This window comes from Brachypodium distachyon, chromosome 3, assembly GCF_000005505.3.
Source record: "Brachypodium distachyon strain Bd21 chromosome 3, Brachypodium_distachyon_v3.0, whole genome shotgun sequence".
Classification (NCBI taxonomy): domain Eukaryota; kingdom Viridiplantae; phylum Streptophyta; class Magnoliopsida; order Poales; family Poaceae; genus Brachypodium; species Brachypodium distachyon.
The window spans coordinates 44,977,452-45,002,477 of NC_016133.3; the positions used below are offsets into that span (position 1 = coordinate 44,977,452).

General features: G+C 43.1%; 1 protein-coding gene and 1 long non-coding RNA gene across 6 annotated transcripts; both read right to left on the reverse strand.

Moving 5' to 3' along the window:
- Positions 1–3,209: 3,209 nt before the first annotated feature.
- On the reverse strand, positions 3,210–4,337 carry LOC112271493. The gene is made up of 2 exons (XR_002964569.1): positions 3,869–4,337; positions 3,210–3,752 (listed from the first exon to the last, which is right to left on the reverse strand). It is a non-coding gene; the product is annotated as an uncharacterized LOC112271493 (long non-coding RNA).
- A 1,064-nt stretch (positions 4,338–5,401) lies between these two features.
- On the reverse strand, positions 5,402–15,459 carry LOC100822039 (26S proteasome non-ATPase regulatory subunit 10). Of its 5 annotated transcripts, none has more exons than XM_024461938.1 (12): positions 15,053–15,458; positions 14,805–14,981; positions 14,476–14,607; positions 12,808–12,947; positions 11,648–11,734; positions 11,396–11,518; positions 10,440–10,589; positions 9,297–9,383; positions 7,297–7,404; positions 7,140–7,219; positions 6,565–6,872; positions 5,402–6,085 (listed from the first exon to the last, which is right to left on the reverse strand). In XM_024461938.1, exons 1-11 carry the CDS (start codon positions 15,216–15,218, stop codon positions 6,809–6,811), a joined length of 1,314 nt encoding a protein of 437 aa, XP_024317706.1. In that variant the 5' UTR covers positions 15,219–15,458; the 3' UTR covers positions 5,402–6,085; positions 6,565–6,808. The 5 variants fall into 5 exon arrangements, with proteins under 5 accessions (XP_024317706.1, XP_024317708.1, XP_024317707.1 ...); XM_024461940.1 differs by having other exon boundaries at positions 7,297–7,466; positions 15,053–15,456; XM_024461939.1 differs by lacking the exon at positions 14,476–14,607 and having other exon boundaries at positions 15,053–15,459.
- Positions 15,460–25,026: the final 9,567 nt, after the last annotated feature.

A 25,026-nucleotide genomic window follows, 5' to 3' on the forward strand; every position in this document is an offset into this window, starting at 1 on the left:
AAAGAGTCAAAGGGTCAAGCCTCCCATACCATGGTCAAAAGAGCTAGAGTAAGGGCCAAGAAAGCCCTAGGGATGAATTTACCACTTTACCCTCACTTTCCCTCTCCCTCAAGGGTAGCCATGGTCTTTTGTCATGGACGCCTAGGCTATAAATAGCCCCTCATGGGGGCATGTATCATACACGCTCCATTGGAATAAGATCAAAGGGGAGAGCGCTAGAGCAACCCCAGGAGCCCGCTCTCGAGTACTTGGGTCGAGCCTAGTCTCGACTCGACCTCGGGGACGCGATTTGGGAAGCCTAGTTTCGAGGTTCCAGACCGTCTAGTACGACCTTGACTCGAAGTAGAGGGATCGGGTTAGAGTCTCGAGGGTATCCCAACCTCGCTACTTGGGAAGAAAAGTTCGGCCCAAGTCTGAGGCGGCCCCTAGAGATCTCTCGCTATAAGTGACTTGGAAAGACGAGTTTGGCCTAAGCACTTGGCTAACGAACCCCTCGAAGCCTCTCCTAACATAGGACTAAGTCGTACCTGCATGGTCGACCGAACCTATTCAAAAAATATCGACGTGTCAACTTGTCGTAAGTGTACAGCGACCTTCGCTATAAGGCCGGCATACAGCTCCTACACATTATTCTCGCATTTGTCCATCGTGCATTGGCACCCCATACTCCTGTTGTTTTTTAGAACAACAACACATTCCAAAATGTACGGCATATAATTCTTGTTGACTTAGAAATTTTCTAAGTTTTGATCAAATTTATATAGTAAAAAGATATAATTATGTGAAGTCAAGATATTACAAAAATATATTTTACAATGGATCCAATGATACTCTTTAGCACCATAGATGTTGATATCGTATGTTATATGATTGACCAAAATTTCAAAAATATGACGGTCAACAAAAGTTATTCGTCTTACATTTAGACGTATATAAATGATCAAGTAGCAACATATATTGCATCAGGTGCGCACAAAATGGCAAATGCATTTCAGATGGGGACAAAGACCAAAATCAACATTTTCTGCACGGCCTCATCGATTTTGGCATGCTCTGTTGTCGATCAATCGGTTCCTTAGGCCTGTGAAAGAGATCCTGAATGCTAAACTGAAGAACGAGTCATCGAGAAGATAATAATGCTAGGACATCGATTACAACAAACAAATAAAGACAGGCACTAAAATTCAGGCGGCAGAAGCGAGAGAGGAGACTACGCGTGTCGGAAAATATTGCCGGAGCTAGCGGTGAGGACAGATGATAGAGAGAAAGATTAGTGCTAGAACAATAGCAGTAGCCAACGGTTGGTTATAAGCCCTCTGTCATCAGTCTAATAGCTACTAGCATGTATAATAGTGAGTTATAAAGATGTAGTACTTTATTAAAATATGGCTCACATTTCAGTCTCACAGATAACCTAGGAGCTTGTGCCGCAGCTGGCTATTAGCTTACAGCCTGCTTCTTCTTCTCTCCCCTCCAACTAAGCACAGATATTATATTTAAATTCTTGTAGCCAGATTATAACCATTATTATTCTTGCTCTGTGGGAAAAGAAGAAAATGGATGGTCTTTCGAGAAAACGCTGACTATTAGTATTAGGGGAAAAAAAAGTAGTATAAGACAAAATCCGGCGGATACATGATCAAGAATGACACCGAGTCACGATATTTGTTAACGAGGTTCGGGCGAAGCCTACATTCTCGGGGCATGACTATGGGCGCTCCTTCCTCATAATACCGCAACACCGACCACCCTGGGCGCCGGCTCCCCTGCGAGTCTATTGATATTATGTTGTCATGATCTTTTTGAACTACCCCGCGGTGCCTTTATATAATAGGCTCGGGTTACACGTGTTCGACTCCAACACCTAACACTCCGCTAATTACAAGTCCAATTATAACTCTACTCGTACACATATTTGACACATCTCAACGGTTTTTTAATAAACATGATTGATGGTTTGGAAGGACATGATTAGGTTTTATTTTTAGATCTCTGGGATACAACTCACGCATCACACAACATATCGCTAGAGAACTATTCTATGAAGGTCAACAATACGTAGAACTAAACCAAAGTTGGCTTGTAGTTGGTCCAAAGGCCTGAACTTTCTCAAAAAAGAAAGATCCGAACTTCATGTGGTGTGGGCTTTGAAAGTTTGCTCCGAGATTGGTAGATCTAGCCATGGTAGAACCGAAAATTCCTATTGGCTCTCATGATCTAGGGCTCCTGGAATCCTCTCTATCTATTCTTTCATCGGACAGTTCATCATAGGCCGTCCTTATTAGTATAGCAATATGTCCTTCTAGTATGACCCGGTATTTCTGACAGCCCACTCAATAGTTTATTACTTTACTGGTGCAGGTCCGGCCTCCACAGTCATGGGCCGGCACAAGTTGCCCATGTTGGCACGGCCTTTTTCGAACCGGTACAAGACATTTATAATGTGCCGGCACAAGTTGCCCCTCCTCAAATTTTTTTTCTTCCTTATTTTTCTGTATCGTAGCCTAGGTTGATCGGTAATATTTCAAAACGGTACAGGAAAGACTTCGGCCTTACCTTCTATTCTTTCTTCTAATCCTCAATGTTGGCATGTTATCCTTATTTAATTTTTTGTTTGTCCCAGCCCCAAAAGCTATTATTCTTTTTGGCACGACATGATTCTTGCGCCATTTTTTGGATTTTATTTTAATCGCGCTTACATTATATCATGTGACAACTTTTACCTGCCGAACACCAGTCTGCTAAAATTTTTTAGCACTTTTACTCTGCTTCTCCCATTTTTTCCGTTCCATGAAATTCATTCTTTTCGTTAACCTGTTTCCACACGTGCCGGTTTTCTTCACCACGAGCCATTTTCTCGTACACATGTTGCACCCATCACCTGGCCCCTGGTTCATGGTTCTGCACAATACGTGTATCCTATGGCAACAGTCCTCTAGTTTTCTTGTTCCGCCCGTCGACGTTTCCATGTCCATGTAATATCATATTGGTTTCGAGCATCACAACGGGTTGCACTCCCGGACTGGTTTCTAAAGATAGTTGTGGGAAAACGGCAGGATTTTTCATTAAACTTAACTGCTGCTTGTAATATGTTCTCGTATGGACAGTCCTTTCACTTAATTTTACTGATCCGTTGAACATGGTTCGCGCATGGAGAGAGTCAGGTCAGAACCAGTCCCCTCTATCAAAAGAAAGTACCGTCAAGGAAATCATTAAGCGTTTCAGTACCTACTTAATTAACACGGCCTGGCCCAAATGACAGGCGCAGTTCTCCATAAACTGCAGAACATCCGCATGATTAAGCTATGGTGCCTCATTACATGCCAAATGATTTCATAGTGCTACTACCAAAACATACATAAATCATCAGTTCAAATTCTAAAGCAACCAGCAAAACAGCAAAACCACATGCCAACCACACAAGCACACCTCAAATCCTCAATCATACAACCATACGAACTATAGATGTACTACTACTGTTGTATTCCTAGAGCTGCAAAATTGTAACCCTCAAGGTACCCTTTGACCTTCCTTGGTTCAACCAAATGAATTAAAATTTCAAAAAAATTGGTTGAACTACGAAAGGTCAAAAGATACCCTGAGAGTCACCATGCATGTTGCGTCTCTGTGTATTCCATAAAAGAAAGGACAAGCATGGCTGATGTATTACCAGAAACAGCATCAACATGCACACCTGATGCCCCTGGAGGTCCGGTGCTACAATCTGATAATCCGTCCTAGCCGTCGCCAGCCTATCAACAAGTCAGAAACCATTCTGGTTAGAGTAGTTAGGGCTCATCTGATTTGCAAGAATTTTTAGAGGATTTTTGGGCTGCTTGCCAAAAGAAGAACAGAGATGGCGGCCGACGGGGTTTGAAGCGCGTGGTGGCGAGGCGCGACATGGGGGCTGGCAGCGACGGCGGCGGCATGGGAAGCATTGTCGCCGTGGACCATGAGCTGCCCCATCCGCCTCACGCGCAGGCACAGGCGGCCAAAGGCCGGGTCAGTGGGGAAGAAACCGCCATGTCCATCTCCGCCACACCGCGCACCAAATCCGCCGGCAAAGCACCGGATCAGCCGCTGCTGCGCCCGGCGACCTCCCTGCGTTGCACATGACCCTCACCCGTCGCGCGCAGAATGACCCGGTGAATGGATCGAGCGCGGGGATGCTTAAGGATGGGGATCGTACGAGGTAGGGTAGGTGGCTGGGGGGAATGGAGGGAGAGATATTTACGGTGGAGAGACGCAATGAATTCCAACATGCTGTTCGAACTGGCCAGACGAGACTTGTTCGTACTGCTACATCAATCACAATTTCTCCTGTGCCAGCCCATCGCACACACCCTTTGTGTCCTGTACCTGTAGATTCAAACGTTCCTAGGTAGAAAAACATGGACAGCCCGGTAGTTTACACTGTTTTCTACATACTCCTGGACCAAACATTAGCGGGTCGCCTTGACACAGTAGACCAAATCAAGTGAGACCATTGGTCTACGTTACCGAGATCCATGGATCCCATGAGCCAAAAATCCTTGCCCTAGTAGAACGGTCTTACCATCTAAGTAGAACGTCCTTGCTCTAGAACGATTTAAACCAACCAGGCTCAATTGCACTGGATTATCTTTTTCTCGGAATGACTGAGTTTCATCTCTTTATTGCTTCCGTCTCTTCATGTAGTTCGGTTGCACTGCGTAACGATCTAGAAACCCAAGCCAACATTGACAAACAAAATCAGCATAATATGGCAGCACTTGCCATTGATGAAATATACCAAAATCCGCAATGATCAGAAAAAGATGGAACATCAATCGACCTAGTCCACGAAAAAGCCACAACCTTTGCGCTAGTTTATCACCCATTGCGACAGCCAAATTGCAAATAAAAAGAGAGAAGAGCACATACTCGACAGTAAGAATGCCATCGCTCTAGTTGATCACAGATCACATCACATCACCACAAATTGTCGATCAATCTCACCTCCCCGCTCTCTACCTCAACGCCAACACCGTCACCTCTCTCCTCTCACGGGCTTCGCGGGAGTATGCAAGGAGTGAACACACTTGTTCGACCAAACCGACATAGGCGAGCAACACCACCTCAATCATGCAGATGGCCAAGTGGTGGCTATTTGAGAAAGAAACATGAAATATAATGGTGGTTAAGTGATATAGAGTGCATAACGGTTAAGGTTTTGTGATATTTATGAAACTAACTTATAATATATCAGCGTTATGTATCCAAGATTGTCCAAAGCGTGGGGCTAAACTAGATCAAGCATGGAAACTTAGGGCTAATCCTTTGTTAGCTGCTCCCTCCGTTCCATAATTCTTGACTCAAATTTGTCCAAAAGTGGATGTATCTATTCCTAAAAAACATCTAGATACATGTACTATTTCGACAAGAATTATGAAATGGAGAGAGTAATTTTTTTTTTGCCAAATCACTAATGATTTGTACACGTATTAGTTACCACACACCTAGGCCTACAGCCTTAAGGCATCTCCAAGGACACTAGCCAAACATTTGCCATTTGTCTGTTTTTGTCCACGGACAAGAAAATGCAACCCAATGAAACCCAATCCGTTAGTTTGTCCGCGGACTAGCCAAACTCAAGCCAAATTTGGCGAGCCCGACACTGTCTGCGAAGAACGCCACATCAGCATATTTGGTTAAAAATAATGTTTGCTTTCTTTTCTCTTTCTCCTCTGTCCTCTCCCCCGCGCCTGCTTCTCTCATGCTTGTTCCCGTGCCTCCCCTCCACCTCCATCTCCAATGCTGCTCCTCATCCCTTCCACCTCCTGCTGCAGTGCCCGAGCTTCTCCTCGCCGCCGCCCCGCTACGCCATGGAAGACAACCTCCCCCGCTGACTTCCCGCCCGCCGCTGACCGCAGCAAGCCGGCAATGGGCGCAGCGACGAGCCGCGGCACGCATGCTGAAGCAAGCCGCCGCCGCTGCTGTCCTGCTCGTGCCGGCCGCACCACCCCATCCACCATCTGCTGCAGCACCCGGGCGCCGCCCTATTCAGCATGCCGGCCGAGGCGGCCACAATGAAGGCTGTTGTGTTCAATTGGCAGGCGCCCGCAACCTGTTCGACAATTTGCCCAACAGACATCTGTTAGCAATCGCATTAAGCTAGGTGACTTGAAGACAGTAGGTGATCTTCAGTTTGCTTCTGAAGCCGTAGATGGAGGGTTTCATGCCAATGTTTGGTGCAAGAATAGGTTGTACTCCACATTAAGCTAGGTGATCGAAAACAGTTTGCTTTGAACCAATGTGTCACTTGAAAACTGTCATTTGTATTTAGTAATTTGAGGTATTTGGACTTTGTCATTCAAAATATTTGAACTATGTTATCTCAATCAATTTGGGCTCTACTATTTAACTTTGAATTGATATTGTTGATGCATAGTTGTTTGCTAATAGAATTGATCGAGAAATGGGTGTGAACAATTTAAAATGTGGACATTTAGCTAGTGTTCATTGGATGATGTGGTAAATGAACACTTGCCAAATTGTCCAGACAATGGACAACCGGACGGGTGGCATGTCCATTTGGCTACTCACCCTTGGAGATGCCCTTAGTTGCCCTGGGTGTGGTTCCGCCCTCCCAAGAATAGTCGCCATTCATGGAGAGGTACTCAGATAAAACACGCAGAAATGATGCTTGCCCCCGAAAGCAGTCACGACACTTTCACAAAGAAATTAATGTAATCTACTTGCTCCCTCGAGTACTTCAGTTAAACTGTAATAACCAGCAAAATCGATCTACTTTTTTTCCAGCGACAACTGCAAATCCTCTACAAGTTCTTCATATATCTTTGACCTTGCTCCTTTTAAGTATATGACGCATCTGCAAGAATTGCATTGCCTGCCTGCATATTTGAATTTGACTGTTAAGCAAAGAAGTCCACATATAGGCCTCTAAGTGGCCCGCATTTGAAATAACTCACAAGAAAGAAAAAAAAGGAAGCATGGCGTTGCAGTATAATTGGGACTATCTGATCCACCTGATGTTCAATAGTTAGATATTTTAATATAACAGTATCAATGAGATATATTGCAGCGAGGAATTGAAAATCATCATGAGGCCAACATTTCAAACTAGACCTGAATGTAACCAAATAGAAAAAATCTGATACCGTAAATCATCTTCGATGTGGTCATTCCAAGGATCCAATTTAAGACCATCAAGCAATGCGCTACATGCTTTTTCATAATCCTGTACATAAAGTTAGCACACAAAAAATATGGATTCACTACAGAAAATGCAGAACTAAGCGGAACAAATTATTCCACCTTCAGTAACATTAGAGCAATTCCTTGGAGGTGGCAGGCCTTTGGCCAGTCAGGACGCATCCTCCTGCAAGCTTCAGCATCCTTCAAGGCCTTCTGCCCTTCATCCAACTGAAACCAGCAAAGGCTCCTACCTGAGAATAAGAATGCATCATCGGGGTCGAGATCCCCGCCTACAACCAATACACAGGATAACAATTAACACAATTCTGAGCATAATTTTTAGATTCACTCGTAAAAAATTGGCACACCAGGTGAATCACAAAAGGTAATTGAAGTTCAACCAAATGTTTGCAGCAAACGCAAGTCATAGTTGGAAACATTAACTTGCAAGCATTTCAGTGAAAAACTGCTCACTATGCGCCTGGATGCAGCTCAAAGTATTGAACACATAAAATCCAACAATTAGAGGTAATTTTTTGACACGTCAGTGGAATTTGACAAGAAAATTGAAATATAGACAGTGATTGTGTGTGTTCAAACTTGACTGCATACCCTAATTCACGACTTCATGTCATTGCATACTGTAAGCAAGGCGATGCTATTCATTGGATTCACTATTGGATACTACTACCTCCGTTCCTAAAATTAAAATGTTCTAGCTTTGTCCCAAGTTAAACTTCAAGTTTGACCAAGTTTACAGAAATATATACTAACATCTACAATATCAAATAAGTATATTATGAAGATATATATAATGATGGATTGAATGAAACTAATTTAGAGTTACAGATGTTGGTAGATTTTTCAATAAACTTGGTCAAACTTTAAGTTTGACTTATGACAAAGCTAGAACATCTTATATTTAGGAAAGGAGGGAGTACATGATTGTCTAGAACATGCTTACGAACTACAACTAAGTTTGTTTGTGGACTTTATGTAATAATTGAGTACACTAAACACTGCGGAGCATGAAGGAGTTAGAGATTGTAGAGAGAAATAGACATATGAGAGAACTAGATCGGGGTAACTACCAGCAGAAAATGGCCAGGCTGCATGGCTTGAGGGAATAAGGGGTTGTAGACGAGATGAATATGAGATAACTTTGGAAAAGAAATATACTAGTTCCACTGTCTTCCTTCTTTGAGATCACACACATGATCATCCATAAGGACTACTTAAACTCCTTGCTGAGTCGAATCCAACTTCTGGATTGACAGGGACTAGCGCCTAAAAGACTCGTCCTGGAAAAAGATGCGTACCAGAGTAACCATTCTACTACTGACACATCAGGATTCTACTTTCTAATTCAATAGACTCTATCTGTAAAACAGTTTTGAAATCACATTTTTGTTGTTATTCCTGGACTACGTCTCAACAACAACCCCCTGGATGTCTTAAAGACCAGACTCTAGTGTTGACCCCATCCTGCCAGAGCACACATGTGCGTCCACGATCAATGTGCCCAAGACATAAAAATACGGAAATGCCTTGTGTATGACCAAACTCAGGCACGTTTTCCAGTGATGTGATTCCATTGCCCCACATACTGACTGAGTGCAAATATGGATCTTGTCATATGAAACCGTTGTATGACACCACACCGCAGTGTGAGCCCTTAGATTGCAGTGGACCTAACTGGCCAAGTATAAACATGTACAAGTGTAGAAATTATGCAACGAAAACCTACGCAAGAAAAATATATTAGGATAATACGTAGATGTTAAGAGCAACTCACAAGTCCCAATTGCAAATGGATCTGATAAGGAATGTACATATTTTCTGATAAGTATAATATGATAACTAGCAAAAAGGATAGTAAGATTGAGCAGATTTTTAGCTCCTGAATGCAGTTTCAAACCAAATATAGCACTTTCGAGGTTTGAAAATTTCCGAGCAAACACCTAGATGTACAGTATGCAATGATATAATAATGCATATGTAACTTTTGTGAAAAATATATATTTGTTTTTGGTAAAAAAACAGTAAGGTAAGCCATCCTAATTGACGCAATGGAATTATTAACTAGATCAGGAAAAAGTGAGCAAAATGCAACAATATACCTTGGTGTATTTTTCTACTGCAGCAAGAAAATCTGTATTCGTGTACGCCTCACAGGCTTCTGATTTTGTAATAGCAAGCATCACTTCCTAAATAATGAGAAAGCATCACTTCCTAAATAATGAGAAAAAACAAATGACATAAAGATTCAGTGTCACACCTACTCCGTTCATGTTCCATGGAAACAGATATAACTTCAAACATGAATTAGTGCAAGATGTAACTCCATACTACAAACTCAGCAGTTGGTAAAACTGTTTATGAAGTGTCTGTCCCAGAAAGAATAGAAAAAAAACTCAATCTCAGCAGTTGGTAAAACAGTTTGATTTGTTTCACTTCCACACATTGTTACTGTCCTACAAACTACTATAAACTGATAGCAGTTGGTAGTTTGATTTTTTTGCACTTACACGAATTTTAACCATCCCACTAATCTACAAGTTATTAATCCATCTTGCATTCCCTTCAGAATATATACAAATCCAAGTCACTAATCTACGGACGGAGGGAGTATTATTATTCCCTCATAGCCAGCTTTAGCATAAACTTGTATAGTCACTCTTAAATGGTATTCTCCACCAAATTGGTGAAAATCAGCATTGGGGATAACCCTGTTGAGGTTTAAAGAGACAGAAGAGTTCACAACACGTGACTGTTATCCCGCCAATACACATAGGCATGACAAATAAGAATAATCCATATAGCTTGCTAGAAACTTAGATGAATATGCTGTCAAAAAGGGACATAGTTTACTGAGAAAAGATCAAGGTATTCACAATTCTTTTCACCGACCATATTACTCCCAAATGACTTACCATGCACCACAATAAATGAATACTATGCGAGTAATGTGACATATTCTCTTTTCACTGGCTCATAGCTAACAAACTCCTGCACTAAGACGATTAGCATACTTAACATTCATGATCGATATAATTTCTGAGCAACCAAACTGCAATTCATTTCAGGAACAAGGTAGAGTGAGGTGTATGGTTCAACTTCAAAGCATCTTGTTTTCAAGTTGGAATAATGAATTGCAGAAACCACAACTTAGGGATGTCTGACATCTCTACCACAAAGCCTAATGGATAACATGCACACTCAAGCCATTGATATAAATATAACAATGGTGTTCTAAGTAATACCTTTGATGGGAGTACTGGTTTAGCATAGCTAACAATTCCATCAACACTCCAATCACTGACACTAGGAATACGAGAAGTGACCGGAAATAGGATTTCAACATCTTTCCGTGTACTGTAACAGGCAGCAATTTCTACAGGAGTGCGTCCAAACTGTTAACATAACACGAAGGCTTAAAATCACTTATATATTTGCTCAAGGAAAAAAGTAAAGGACAGCTAGATGTTGCAAGGTATAGACAAGCGTTCAGAAAATCACACTTTCTAGGATGTGACGGTTGTGTCCTTCACGTCAATGATACAATTTATTTTGCCACAATTTTAGCATATCATCTTCCATTTTTCTTGGTGTCTCCTTGAGTGAGTGGGCCACGATGGTCAGTTCTTAAAAGATGAACTTTTCTGAAATTATAATGTATTAGTGTGATTTTGTGAAACTACTGCAACAAAGTGCCCTTGATAGTTTGGCAAGAAAAAGTGTATTTTCCAGAACTTACACTAGAAAGTAAAAAGAATTGTTCAAAGTTTTTCCTCAAAAAAAAAATTTGTTCAAAGTTGCAACTCTAAGGCTAGTAATTCCTATCTACTCCCTCCATCCATATTAAGATACATGCGTATCTAGACAAAGTTGGGACACCTAATATGGGGTGGAAGGAGTAGTATATGTCAAAACCTATAGCCATCACATGTACCTCCAAAAAATCAAACAGAACAACAAGAGACAGGTAATGAATTCAAAATGTAGCCTTTTTATTTCATGTTTCCAAACAATATTTCTAAATGTATTCCACTAGCCTAGGATAATGTTAAGGAAAAACAAAATTAAATTTTGCATCTGCGCACATAAAATTTGCAGTTCAGTTGAAATTCATAGGTGGAAACCCAAAAACGTTAAACTGAAGATGCCTCATGAGGTATGGGAGAGAACATCCATGCAGCAGCAAAGTAGATAAGCTTACACTGTCATGAACATTAGGATCTGCACCAGCCAGAACTAAGCACTTCAGGATGTCAGTTAAGCCAATTCCAGCAGCAACAATTAAGGGTGTTTCAAACCCAACACAATTCACATCAGCACCAGCCTAACAATAAAAATATATTATATGGTTATTAATATCATAACTATTTCAGGAAAATAACAGAAATTCAATACAGTAAGTCCTTTTAGATTAGTATAGAAGCTCATACAGTTGATGTATAAAGAGGCATACCTCAAGCAGGAGTTTCACACATTTCAGTGAGCGCGCATCAATAGCACAAACAAGAGGTGTGCAATCACCAAAATTTATCTTGTTATGCTGTTGAAAGATTGAGACAAATCAGAAATCCCATTTAACTGCAGTCAACATACAAATTAAAGCGGGTGGAGTGGGGGTGAAGAACTACACACAACATAATCTAAATAGTAACCAACTAACCATGCCACTGTGAGTACAAGAATTTCAAAAAGAAGTTAGCATATACAAGGGTTGCACAAGTAAATGAATTAGTCACTAGTATGATCACTGAAACATTAATGAATCCTCATCATCTGTCTGAGATGTTCCTGCCCATTCCAAAATTACGTAGGAAGATGGAAGATGAAAAAACATGAGTCAATTTTCATCCCAACAGCACCAATCCATGGTGTAGTGAAAGTGAAACATCATTGCACATTAATTTAAATGGGACTACAGTATATTCTGTATACTACAGAAAATAAGACAGGTTCTACAGAATTTCAGGAAGTTTAAGTAGGTACCAAAATATTTGCATTCAGTCAAAAGAATTTGGTGACACATGAATTTGAGAAAAATTCAAACAGCATTTTCAAGTTCTATCAAATTTCCTCAAACTTTGTTGCTTCAGTCAAAATCAATAGAAATTTTGGTCCTTTGGCCAAACTGAAAACCAAAGTCACTGATATTAGTATGACCGAAACTTTGAGAAAAGAGCAGTGGTGTGTGGCTCTTGTTACCAAGAAACAATGTTGAGGATGCTATGGTCTGAAAGTGAAAACTGGAGCACTAAAGAGTCAATATCCACCTGATTGCAGCTCAATAAGGATAAAAAACACAAGTGGAATAGACACAGCAACAAAACAGATGGAAAAAAAAACTCAAATCAGAGAATTTGATGGATATTGAAAACAAAAGAGTGTTGATGGATATGGAAACAATCTATTACACCCTCCGATCCATAATAAGTGTCGCTGATTTAGTACAAGTTGTACTAAAGTTGAGGGAGTATTTATTTTGCTAGGTATCTATAACTATTATTGTTTCTTCCTACAAAAGGGAGGCAGTGCCCCAGCCTCTGCGATAACTGCTATTGTAAATTTTAGCATTCCAAACGTAATTCTTGGCAGAAAACAAAGATCTGTGGCACTTACATCTGCACAGTGGTCCAACAGAATTTTCACGACATTGTCATGCCTACCATGAGCAGCAGCATGCAGTGCTGTCTCTCCAGTACTCAATGCATCAATATGAGCTCCTTTGGAGAGTAAAACTTCTACTATTTCACACTGTCCTGGATACAAAATACATAATATATGATGAGTAACTCTTAGCTACTTTGTTCTAACTCCGTGTCTTCAATGTCATCCTATCCAATATATGTACTTATAATAAGAAATTGAGGTAAATAGAAGGTACACACTTGACACTTGGGCCACGTAAAACAAGGTCAATAATTCTGGGGATTGATCGAGCGTACAGAATTTGGAATACATGGGCAAGTCCAAACCTTGTTTTTTGGAACATGCTGCAGGACTGCACTTCATTTTCATTGAGGACAACAGTGGAACAGTACAAAAGAAAAATCCCAGCAGATCTCAACCTCAGTCTGATGACCTTAGCCAACAGCCGAACACCATCAAAGAAGAAAACGAAGGGCAAACACAAGAGGCTAACAGGATCAGTGGCGGAGGCAATGAGACTGGCAGGGACCAGGCCACAAGCTCTCAAGAAGCTAATATGTGTATATATATGTATATATATATACATATATATGCTTGTTAATCCTCTATATTTCAAAGAACATTAGTCATTACATAATTGGGCCCCTCATCACTGTTCGACTAATTTGGTCGTGCTTATCTCGAATTACTGTCTCAGCAAGTCAGCTGTGGGGCAGGACTACACTTGTATGAAACAAAAGAACAATCCAAGCAGCAAACCTAATGTTACTGGATTGACAGCACTAGCTCCAGAGCTAGTGGATGTATTCCTCCTTGATTGCAAGGACAATCTGCTGAATAGGGGCATGATAATATTGTTCCATTTCTTCCAAACAACCCATGCCACATGCCAGCAAGAAGGTGCGTGAATCAAACCCTTTTCTTAACCCCATATATAGGCACTTCTTTACGAGCTTCCAGTCACAAAGAATCAAAACTGAGTTCAGTTACGGGGTACACTGGTTGTTTAACTTTTTTATTTACTATATATGTAATTAATGTGATGTGATGTCAGTTGTCACTGGTGGAACTGAAGATCAGCCTGCACCTTACTCCCTTTAATGAGTGGATTTTCAGAACCCAGGCATACTGCACCCCGATCTGTAACCATCGGACATGCGTCGAGATTCGTGCCCGAATCGTAATACTTCTCTTGGCCACCTCCAGCACGAGGGCAGCGGCGGTATGGCGGGGCAGCACATGCGACGCAGCCCGCGGCGGCGGCAACGGGCGCATGTGGGGGGCGCATATGCGGCCCCTCTCTCTGCCCTATACGCGAATCTCGAAGCAGCATGCGACAGTGTCGGATTGGAGGCGCAGTGCCCCCGGGTCTAAACGAAGCTTTCGACCCTTTAATTCATATATTAGCCACTCTAATTAATGAACGTAGTATCAGAAATTGCTTACTGCATCTGACTCCCAATGCCACGTACATTACTGGCATGTGGCATGGCACACATATCTAAAAATTTGCTAATACCCGACCTACTTCACGTTGCATTAGTTACCTTCATTCCACCTAAACAGGGCAAAGAAGAGTTTGTACAAGGAGCTCAACTTTAACTTTTCCTTTTGCACAACAGATACTTGAGATGATACCTATTGCAGCAGCAACATAGAGAGGAGTAAGCCCATCCTCGTTGAGCTTTTCTGTATCAGCATCATGATTGAGAAGATAACGAACCACATCCACATTCTCAAAACCAATCGCAAAGGTCAAAGGTGTTTCACCTGTCAGAGGCATCGAATTAAGCAGACAAGCCCTTAAAGTAAATTCAGCCAATTGCGGGAAAGAACTTCCTATGACCAGGCTACCACCAGCAGTAACCCGGCAGCAGATGCAACTTGAATAAAATACTCTTAATCAAAACTGGAATCAGCACATGAAAGCAACTTATCGGGCAAAGTGGCGAGTAATGCTGACTCACCGGCCGGGCAGATGTCGTCAACATCCATCCGGAGGTCCTCGACCAGGTACCGGCACATGGGCAGACTCCTGCCGAGGGCGGCGAAGTGGAGCACGCCGATGCCGAAGCTGCTGTGCTTGACCGCCCCCATCTTCTGGGCGATGCGGCCTTCCCCGTCGTCCAGCGCCCTTACCATCTCTGGATGAATCAGACTCAAAATTAGCACGGAAACTATAAAAACCGAAAATGGAGGTCGCCGCCGTACGTACTCTTGACGAGGCGGAGGTCGCCGTTGTAGACTGCTTTGAGGAAGATGTCCTCCAGGTCCAGGAGGATGTCCTGCAGGACACTGTTTAGGTTGCTGTTGGGGTTCCGGGGTGAGCATTGAGATGGGAGGCGGCTGGTGGATGCGGGAGGAACTGGAGGAGGCGCCATGGGCGACGAGGTCGGGGAACGGGGACGGCGGGGCTAGGGTGGAGATTGGAGAATGGTAGCCTGGTAGGTAGGTTTTTAGGGGTTGGGTTGGAGATCGCGCAATTGCGGAAGAGATGGAATCGGAGGAGGCATAGGCGGAAAATAAGATGGATTTTCTCCAAGTGAAATACACAACTGCTCCCTTCTTCTCGTATCAAGGGTGCGTTTGTTTCTGGTTTGCTTTTAGAAAACACTGCTTTGTTTTTTCTGCTATGGAAAAGCACGGGTTTGGTTGGTTTCACAACTTTGTCGAGCATGTGGCAGCCACATCTGCATGAGCCAGGACCACATTTTGTTGTTGGATTTTTTTTCACAAGAGTACCAATCCAATTAAAACTCATCCTGATTTTCCCAAAATTGTCGAAACTTCATGATGCCCCCAATCCCTAACCCTAGACATGCTCTCACGGATCATTGACCTTGGCTTATGCCAACGAAGCTGCCACATATTTGGATTTAACCAGTCTAAAACGTTTTTGACCTAAGTGTATCACTAATACGGTTTAGGGTGTTATGTGTTCGCTTTCTGAGGTTGCTGACTGTTTATTCGCTCCTAATGGACTGGTTGTGTATTTCACTTATTTTCTTAAGTAAAGGATTTTTTGATTTTCTTAAGAAAATGCTTCTTTTAATCACATGAATCCAAAAATATGGGAATAGCAAAATAATGCAGCATTAGATTGACATGGTATCTAAATAAAAACATAGAAATTACTCGAAATAGATGTTGGGATCCTACATAGGAAAAGCACGTGAATTTTAAGGTTAGGTGGTGCTTAATAAGTCATCACAAGTCTGAGTCTGATATTACTTGTTGACGTGATACTAATGTCACGTAGGTTAAGAGCATCTCTAATTTCTAAATCTTAGTTTCCTAAAATTGGTTTCAGGATAGGAGAGAGAAAATCTTCTGATTTGTTTTTTATGTTTTTCTCCCCATACTTAAGTTACTATCACACTCACGGAGAGGCCCTAGATCAAACAATTTTTTTGTGCTCTTTTTGTTCCTCCACGGCTCCACTGCCGAACGACGTCCCCGCTTGTGCTAGCCACATCATCGACGAGGGAGCGTGGAGCTCACCACATGGGGTAGGTGCAACGTCGATGGAGCATGCGAGTGTCGGCGAGTTTGGACTACTCAAGTGACTTGACTCTACTTTTTTCCTCTGCGCGGAAAAGCTCAAGTTACCTCAGCATTTATCCTAAAGAACCCCTTCAGGGTGGAAATAAAGATTTTTTGATTTCTTTTCAAAAAAGGCTAAGTTAGAGCAGTTTTTTACAAAGGTAAAAGAACGGAAGAAAAAGATTCACAAAGGAGAAAGAGAATCGAATATATCTAGTGAAAAATCGCCCACCTCTGGGCTACCGGATGAAGTTAGGTTCATCTCCTCGATTGATCTACGTGGCTGCCGCAACGAGATTTCAGCCCGCTCTTTGCCCTTTCCCATAAGGGGCCCTAGGCTGACCGAGTCGCCTGCTCTCAATCGAGTCGATCGAGAGGCTACTCGACGGAGAGTGTCTTCCTCAACGCCATGCGCAAGAGCAAGCGTGAAGAATAACTCAGCGTCGGTCTTCGACCGATGCTGACAGTACTCCTCTACCGGGTCTTGACTTGCAGCAAAGAAGTCAATGAGGCCATTCAGCGACTCCGGCACTGACCCATCAGGAGACATCTTCCTGATCACGGTAGTCGGAATCTTCGTCACTTGCCGGAGCTTGCCCTTGGCTTCAGCGTTGATGACTTCGACGTTTTCTAGAGCATCATTGAAGCTTCGACTTCTCTCTTTGAATTGAACCTCAGCGCAAGCATCAAGGACTCCTACAAAAGGACAGAGAAACGGTCAAATTTTACATGAGAAAGAAAAGCCATTTGGGTAATAGATTCAAACGCTCACCAGCAACAGAGCGAGTAGTACGGGAGTCTATACGTCGCTCGATCCAAACCTTTTCCCGCTCTTTCTCTGCGGAAGTACGGGAGGCTATACGTTGCTGAAGACGACTCTTTTCGGCGGCTGCTTCCTGCAGCTCTTGGCGACATTGACTCAGCTCTGCTCGAAGTCGCTCCCGATCTGCCTTCGTCTCCTCAAACTCTTCAGTAAGAGTTGTCACGGAACGGATTATCGGCTAAAAACAAATAGCAGTCTCAAGTCATTTCTTGAGCATCACTCCCACCGGGAGGCAAAATAATAGCAAAAGACAAATTTGCTCACGTGTTGACTCGAAGCAGGAGTCATCGCCTGAGGAATGCTCGACTCGTCTGGTCGACTTCTTCCGCTCGCTTCAGAAGGATTGGCCACTGTGGCTCCTTCGGTGTGAGTTTCCTTTTCTTTAGTCGGCTGGTCCGACCCTTTTGAGTCCTGACCAGTCGATTGAGTCTCGGGAGCCTTTTTGCCCTCGACTGAGCCACCAGTATGGCTAAGCAAGAAGATTTTAGAGGTTTAGTTAAAATCTCTAGGATGATGAAATAAGATCGCCAAAAGATTCACCTGGCACGGTTGAATCGTGCAAAAGGCCAAAGCGACGAGCCGCGACTGGCTTGTCGGACTTGGTCCTCTTGAACGCAGGTACAGACACCGACGGCTCGACATTCGGGTCCCTCGAGCCTGTCGTCTGGGTCTGTACCGGCGGGTCATTATCCTCTCTGCCGCGCTTCTTTGCAGGTGGAGAAGCGCTTCTTAGATCATGATCAGGTCCCTGAAATCAAAGCCACGATCAGAAATAATTCATGCCAAAAACGGCAGGGTTTGTCAGATGCTTCGGTGATCACCTTTTCTCGGGGCCTGTCGGGCCCATAGGGAGCCACTGGAGGGTCAATTTCGCAGGGCTCCGACTCACCCAAGTCAGTAAGCCGCTGAACTCGTCGACACACTTCAGTCGAACGAAATTCCTCGGTACTAATTCGGGTCGGGTCATGAACCCCCCCCCCCCTCGATATGCCCACATGGGATGAGCACGAGCCCTGCAGAGGCTGAATTCTTCTTCGGATAAAAGCGGCGATGAGGTGAATTCCAGTCACCTTCAACTGAGGAGTCTCCATGAGAGGTTGACGAATTTGGCATCCGCCTGAGTTTGAATGTCCACACATCCAATCGCGTCCTTGCCTTGACGCTTGATGGTGACCATTCTCTTCCAGAGACCCATATGGGGATTTATTCTAAGAAAGCATTCACACAACGTCACGAAGCGCGTGATGTGGAGGCAGGAGTTTGGAGAAAAATTATGAAGTTGATGCCCGTAGGCCAAGAGCAAGCTACGAAGGAAATGGTGGACTGGGAATGCTAAACCACGAGTGATGAAATCATAATGCAACACTCGCTCTCTGTGCATGGGGCGAGGGATTACCTTCTCGTTGGGAAAACACACATGCCCTGGCCGCGGGGACAACAACCCTTCCTCTTGCATGCCGGCCACCCTCTCGCGATCCACGGAGGACAGCGGCCAAGCTTCTGTGCTTTTCTTGTTCTTCCCCATCTCGCTGGGTCAAAGGACGTGGTTAACAGGGAATACGAAGGGTTTTTGGCTATGGAAGCTAAAGTCTTAGGCGCTTGAGCTTTGGGTGCGAGGAGGAAGAAGGGTTAAAATTAATTTACCCCACGTCCATTTTATCCTTGCCTTGGCAGAAAATCCGGGACGCATGATCTCGGTCGTGGCCACGTGTTCCGCATCAATCAGAATACGAAACGGTGAAGGTGAAAGTAACTGCTTACTTCATGGGCGCAAGAACCAATGAGATCATCATTGTGTCTTGTTTACTGCGTGAAGTGTGATCGTTTCTCCACTGAGGCACGCCTACAGTGTGCCTAGCTGTCAGGCTAGGCTGTACATCCAGTCACATCGGCTGACTAAACGGCTCTTCACCTCCAGCAGGTACGTCATCAATGACAAAGTCTGACTCGAATATCTTGACTCGAAATTATCTCCCATACAGGATGACGGAGTTTATCTTAAATGTTGAAACTCATCTTGAGTCTCGACCATGAATACCAAGACTCTCATTCGAGTCGTGAACTAACCAGTTGTTGCTTTATACTAGCTAAAGACTTCATTCAGTCAGCTATTGTTTATTCTTTATTCATAATAGTAAAAACAGGGTAGTGACCCTAGCACAAGACAGTCAATTTCATATAATCAACTCAATTGAGTCGCACCAGCTGCGACACCTCAGTTGTTCATGCTCATTCGCATAACAGTAAGCCTCTTGGATTCCGTCCAAAGAGCCTGGAGCCGCACCAGCTGCGCTGCTCTAGTAAACCCCATGCTCATTGCATGAAGATAAGCCTCATGGGTCATTCCATCGAGCCTGAAATTGTACTAGCTGCGTATTTCAGTAAATCCATGCTCATTGCATGAAGATAAGACCCGAAAGTTCCCTTACGGGAATCGTATCAGCTACGTTATTTCCGGTCAAATCCATACTCATTGTATGAAGGTAAGTCCTAAAAATTAGGCCTGAATATGCATCGGCTGCATCCCTCCAGTAACAATTTTCACTTAAGGGTCGCTCCCTGCAACCATGTTCATTACATGAAGATAAGACCCGTAGGCTTCCTACAGGGCCTGGAAACGTACCAGCTGCGTATTTCCAGTTCAAGCAATCTTGACGAACGAGTCGAGTACTTAAAAACTGGAATTTGACTCTATAAGACCCCAACAGGCTAAGTCAAAATTCACCAGTCGCCAGGTTCGAGCCCGGGGACTCGAATGCTGATGAAAGCTAGTGCTGTTTTCGCCCTAGAGCGATTAACTGGACTCAACTTCTCGAGTATCTGGGCTCATTAAGCATACATCCCTATGACTCACTGCATTGATTCACTATCAGCTCATATTGTGGAACTGTTACTTAACAGTCAAGCACTAAAGCATCGGCTCAGACACTCTCTGAGTCGAAAATACGTCTCATTCGAAATATATGAAATTCCAAATCTGCAACATTGTGCAATTGGCTCAACAACAGAATAAACTCATTCTTTACGGGAAAAGTCCCTCGTCGAGTCTTCAACTCAACCAGGCACTTGGGGGCTACTGACGTGGTTATGACTAACCACGTCGACTCGAGTATACCCGGTACAGCCCAGCTGGGGGCCCACAAGGAAGCCTACGTCGACTCCAAGATTCTACATGCCAAATCTTGCGACTCAAGACAAGAAAGGTTAATTAGAGTATATCTCCTCATTGTAACCGACTTGGACTCTACCTGAGACCTGAGTTCCTGCATATATAAAGGACCAGGAGGGAGAGCCAAGAGGACACCTTCCAACTTAGATACAAGTCGCCTAGACGCACTTGACGACTCGGTGCCTCTAGACTCTGCGGCACCCCATTGTAATCGACTCATCAATACAGATCTGACAAGCAGGACGTAGGGGTATTACCTCATCGAGGGCCCCGAACCTGGGTAAATCTTGTCCCATGTGTCCTTGTTAGCCGATGAGTTCGCCAACACACACTCATCTTTCCTTGATACAAGTCCATCAATATGGACATTGTCGAAGTTACATCTTCGTCAAAGAGCAGGGTGATCAAGGCAAGCAGCCCTTAGAGTGTATCAACTTTAAATTTCTTCTATATACCTTGTGTATGATGATTGTGATGAAATTGATATGCTTATGTCTTCTATTAATTGCTCGCTACTTGCTTATGTTGGTCATTAGCATGAGTAGGAGTTGATTGTGATAATCTTCTATTTTGCTAGTCAATTGGTATTGATTATGCTCTTCATCTTGTATGATCCATGTTTATATGATAAGTGTCGAGTCATGCTTTTGGAGTCTTGGTAGACTTGGTAACCTTGAGCATGATGTTGAGCTTATATTTTACTTGTTGTTCATCATGCCATGAGTAAAGATCGATGTCTCTACTTATGATAATTAAAACTGAAACTAAAATTGGTAGACTTGAGTGGGTACCTGTCATTTGGTTCTTTAGCCCGCTTAGGTCAATTAAGGACCGAATTCTTGTGCCATTGATCCAAGCCACAATCGTACTACCTCATTGACTGTTATGGGACAGTCTTGACCAACTAATTCACCTAGCTCTAACATGGTGGCTGCTATTTTCATTTGGTAGTTTTCCTTGGTTGGATTTGGTCTTCCGACATGGTGTCCCCATTAAAAATGGCATGGTGTCGCTTTTTTTGCTCCTCTCTTGCAAATTGGAACAAACCCGCAATTCAATGGACCATAAACGAACTTGGACTTCGACCGCAACCTATGGGCTAGGATAACGCTTTCTAGAAGCGCCCTGGAATAAACCTATGGGCAGTTAGTATGTTAGAGTGAAGTGTTGTAAAGGTCTTGTAACAAATCATCATCCCGCTTTCTACGGAATGATGAGATGTTTCGGTGAGGGTAAAGTTGTACACCCCCTGCAGAGATAAAATCTATTCGAATAGCCATGTCCACGGTCACGGACATGCTTGGTTATATCACACTTGAGTTAGAGTCGCTCATACTTGGTGTTAGTCCTATGTGCCAATTGGAATTGTCACAACATGGCATTTGCTTAAATCTGAAGTTTATACTTGATGTTTATGCATACTTGCTTATTGTTGGGGAACGCGGTATGCTACGCTAGCACAAAATAAAATTTCTACCGCTTCCGCCCGGACCAATGCTGTAGATAATGGATCACGAGATTACCACTAGACGCGCAGACCCGTAGCGGAAGTAGAGTCGATGTAGCGCGTCGATGCCGAGTAGTCGAACAGCCTGCTCCTCCTCGCCGATCCCACGAACAGTTCGTCCAAGCGCCGCAGGTGCTGCGCCTCCGAGGTATCCACACGTACAGAGAGGAACTCCGTGCGACGGACTGCTAGATCCGATCGCAAGGCTTTGGGCGTGGAGGTGTGACGGCCGAGTCTAACTCGCGTCTATACTGGTGTAACCCTAGACGGGTTGGTCTCCTCCGCTTATATAGACGTCCCTAGTGGGCTCAACACTTGAGGCCCGTTAGGAGTCTAAGCCCGATACGAGTTGGATCCGATCCAACTCGGTTCCCACCCCTTAAGCGTGTGACCCTTCAGGTTCGCGGTCAGTCGGACACGACTACGAGCTCGGACTGCGGGCCCGAACAACACCTTACTCGTCCACTGGCACTGACTCAAGTCGATAGTTGGTAGCGGCGCCTAGCAGCACGTGCCAACTCCTGAGTAACCACAAGGTATATTGACGAACCATACAATGTGTCATATGCAACATTCCTTTTGCCTCACGATATGTGTGTTGAGCTCAAGGCGAGTGCTTGTCATCCTTGTGGATAGCTCGACTCTCTTCTTGTTCCTGTGATACAGATTTCTGAACGGGTTAACACTTAACCCAAGTCGCATGGCCATGCTTTCCGAATTTGATCACTCGAGAGGGCCCAGAGATATCTCTCCGAACAGGAGGGGCAAATCCCATCTTGATCAACCATGACTCGCAGCATGCTTCTCAGCAAACCCGAAAATTACCTTTATAACCACCCAGTTACGGAGTAGCGTTTGGCAACCCCTAAGTAGGACAATTCACATCCCAAGCTCATGCGATGACCTCAGGTCTAGGACTGGCATATACATCGTACTTGAGACTAACAAATGACAATCATCTCGTTGTGTCTCAGTGCGGGTCTGTCCGACTCAACAATCTCATTGTCGAGTCCATGCTATCAGTCGGCAACACCTTGCCCTATGACTTGTGAAACATAGTCATCATACTGATTCACATTACTAGTCTAGGTTATGTGTCCGCATAACCTCAATAACCAGGGACCATTAAAACAACATCATAGAATACATAATCTCACAAACAAATCACGTATTTATTGATACATATCAGTGATGATGTTCAAGGACAATAACAATAACTCATGAATACATAGGAAATAACATCATCACATGATTGTCTCTAGGGCATATCTCCAACAGTTATATCCATTGAGTTGGTAAAATATTGATGCGATGGTAACTAGTTGACGCATGCTTGTCCCATTCCTTATCATGCTTAAGCTAGTTTATCTTGTTCTATGTCACTTGTGAGTGAATGCCATGCTTCCTGTATTTAGGTAATAGTATGACATGATTATGTATCACTTTTGGGTTATATTTGACATGATTTCGACTGCTTTTAAGGTGTATTACAAATCTAGACAGATTGGTAAAAATCTGGAATACGTGTCTTTTGCCATGCTAAATTGTGTAGTTGTGATGCCTATGGTTATGTTTTTATGTCCAGATTGTTCCCCACCTTTGATGCAATGTTTTAGATGATCTTAATACATTGTATGACCTGTTTATATGCTGTTTAAGTGGTTAAACTTGTTGAAAGACAGCATGGTACAAATCTGCCATTACATGCTTAGTTGATGTTCATTGCTAACATTTGTTTCATATGCTGCCCAAAAATTTCAGAACTGTTGGGAGTTGAACCTAGGTGGTTTTACATGTTATTATGATGTATTTTAGAATGGAAACCATGATGGTTTAGGTGCTGGACCGTTTGGTTCAGATCTGGATTTTTGCTTGTCTAAGAGACCTCATTTGCAATCTTTTGCTACTCTTTAATCTTGACTAATGAGCATGTTATGGAACAAATTAAAATGAACGAAAGTAAGACTTGCTGAGTACCCTAAGGGCATCTTCAACAAGGTGTTACTTAGGCCGTTACTAAGAGGGTAGTAAATATTTTATCCCATGACTAGTAACAACATCTCCAATAGATGGTTACTAAGATCTAGTGCTAAGATTAAAAAAGCAATAGATGAATGTGAGAGGGTGGAATCCACAAAGTAAGGCTTTAGTAACAAGAGATCTCTCCAACAAGTGTTTTGTTGTTACTTTAAGTCTTGGTACAAGAGCCAAAGCAGTTTCTTATATAGGTAACCACTACTTCACTTTTCATCCTTTTTGTCTCCACATCATCAAAAGTCCTACATGGCACACTCTTAGTACCTGCTGACATGTACTATTGGAGATGCCCTAAGTACTCACCCTTGTTGTTGACACATTTTTGCAGAGGAAACCCCATTGGAGAGCGATAACGATCTTGACTGTGACGAGTAGTTGCTTGGTTCTTCCCTACACACAGCCAGCCCCTTGGGTTGATTTTGTTGGGCTACCGAAGGTGTTCTTTGCAGCCATCTTATGGCACTACTTGAACCTTATTTCACTGTGTTTTATTCGACTTTCGATGTGGTTGTATCACTTATGAACTCAAGTTAAAATCTGAACTATGTGTTATATCTATTGTATGTGTGTTTGAGTTGTGATGTATCAATCTTAGGATGGACACTCTGCGTGTAAAGTTTAGTGGGGGTCGATTTTATGACGTGTACACTTGGCATGTTGATTTTAGTGAGATCAACTTGATGTTGTGGGTAGGGGTGCAAGAAAAGCTCGAGGCTCGTGAGCTACTCGGGATCGACTCGTATTTTTGCTCGACTCGAGACTGACTCGAAAATAAATGAGCTGAGTATGAGCTTATTTTGTAACTCAGTTGAAAAACGAGTCGAGTCTGAGCCGAAGCTAGCTCGCTCGAATTGACTCGACATAGCTCGAATTAACATAATAGGTATGTTAATTTTATAGTAGAGTGAAAGTTACAATAATATATTACCCCTTCTTTGGAATGAAATAAATTCATTGCTTTTAATAGGCTATACGTGACTTGAGATTTTGTTAGTGTTTCACATGGAAACACAGACGTATGGAAAGGGAAACATGAATGTTTCAAATTTTTATGTTACGAATGAAGTGAACAATGAATATTTCAAATTTTCAACTAACTCGAAAGTGGCT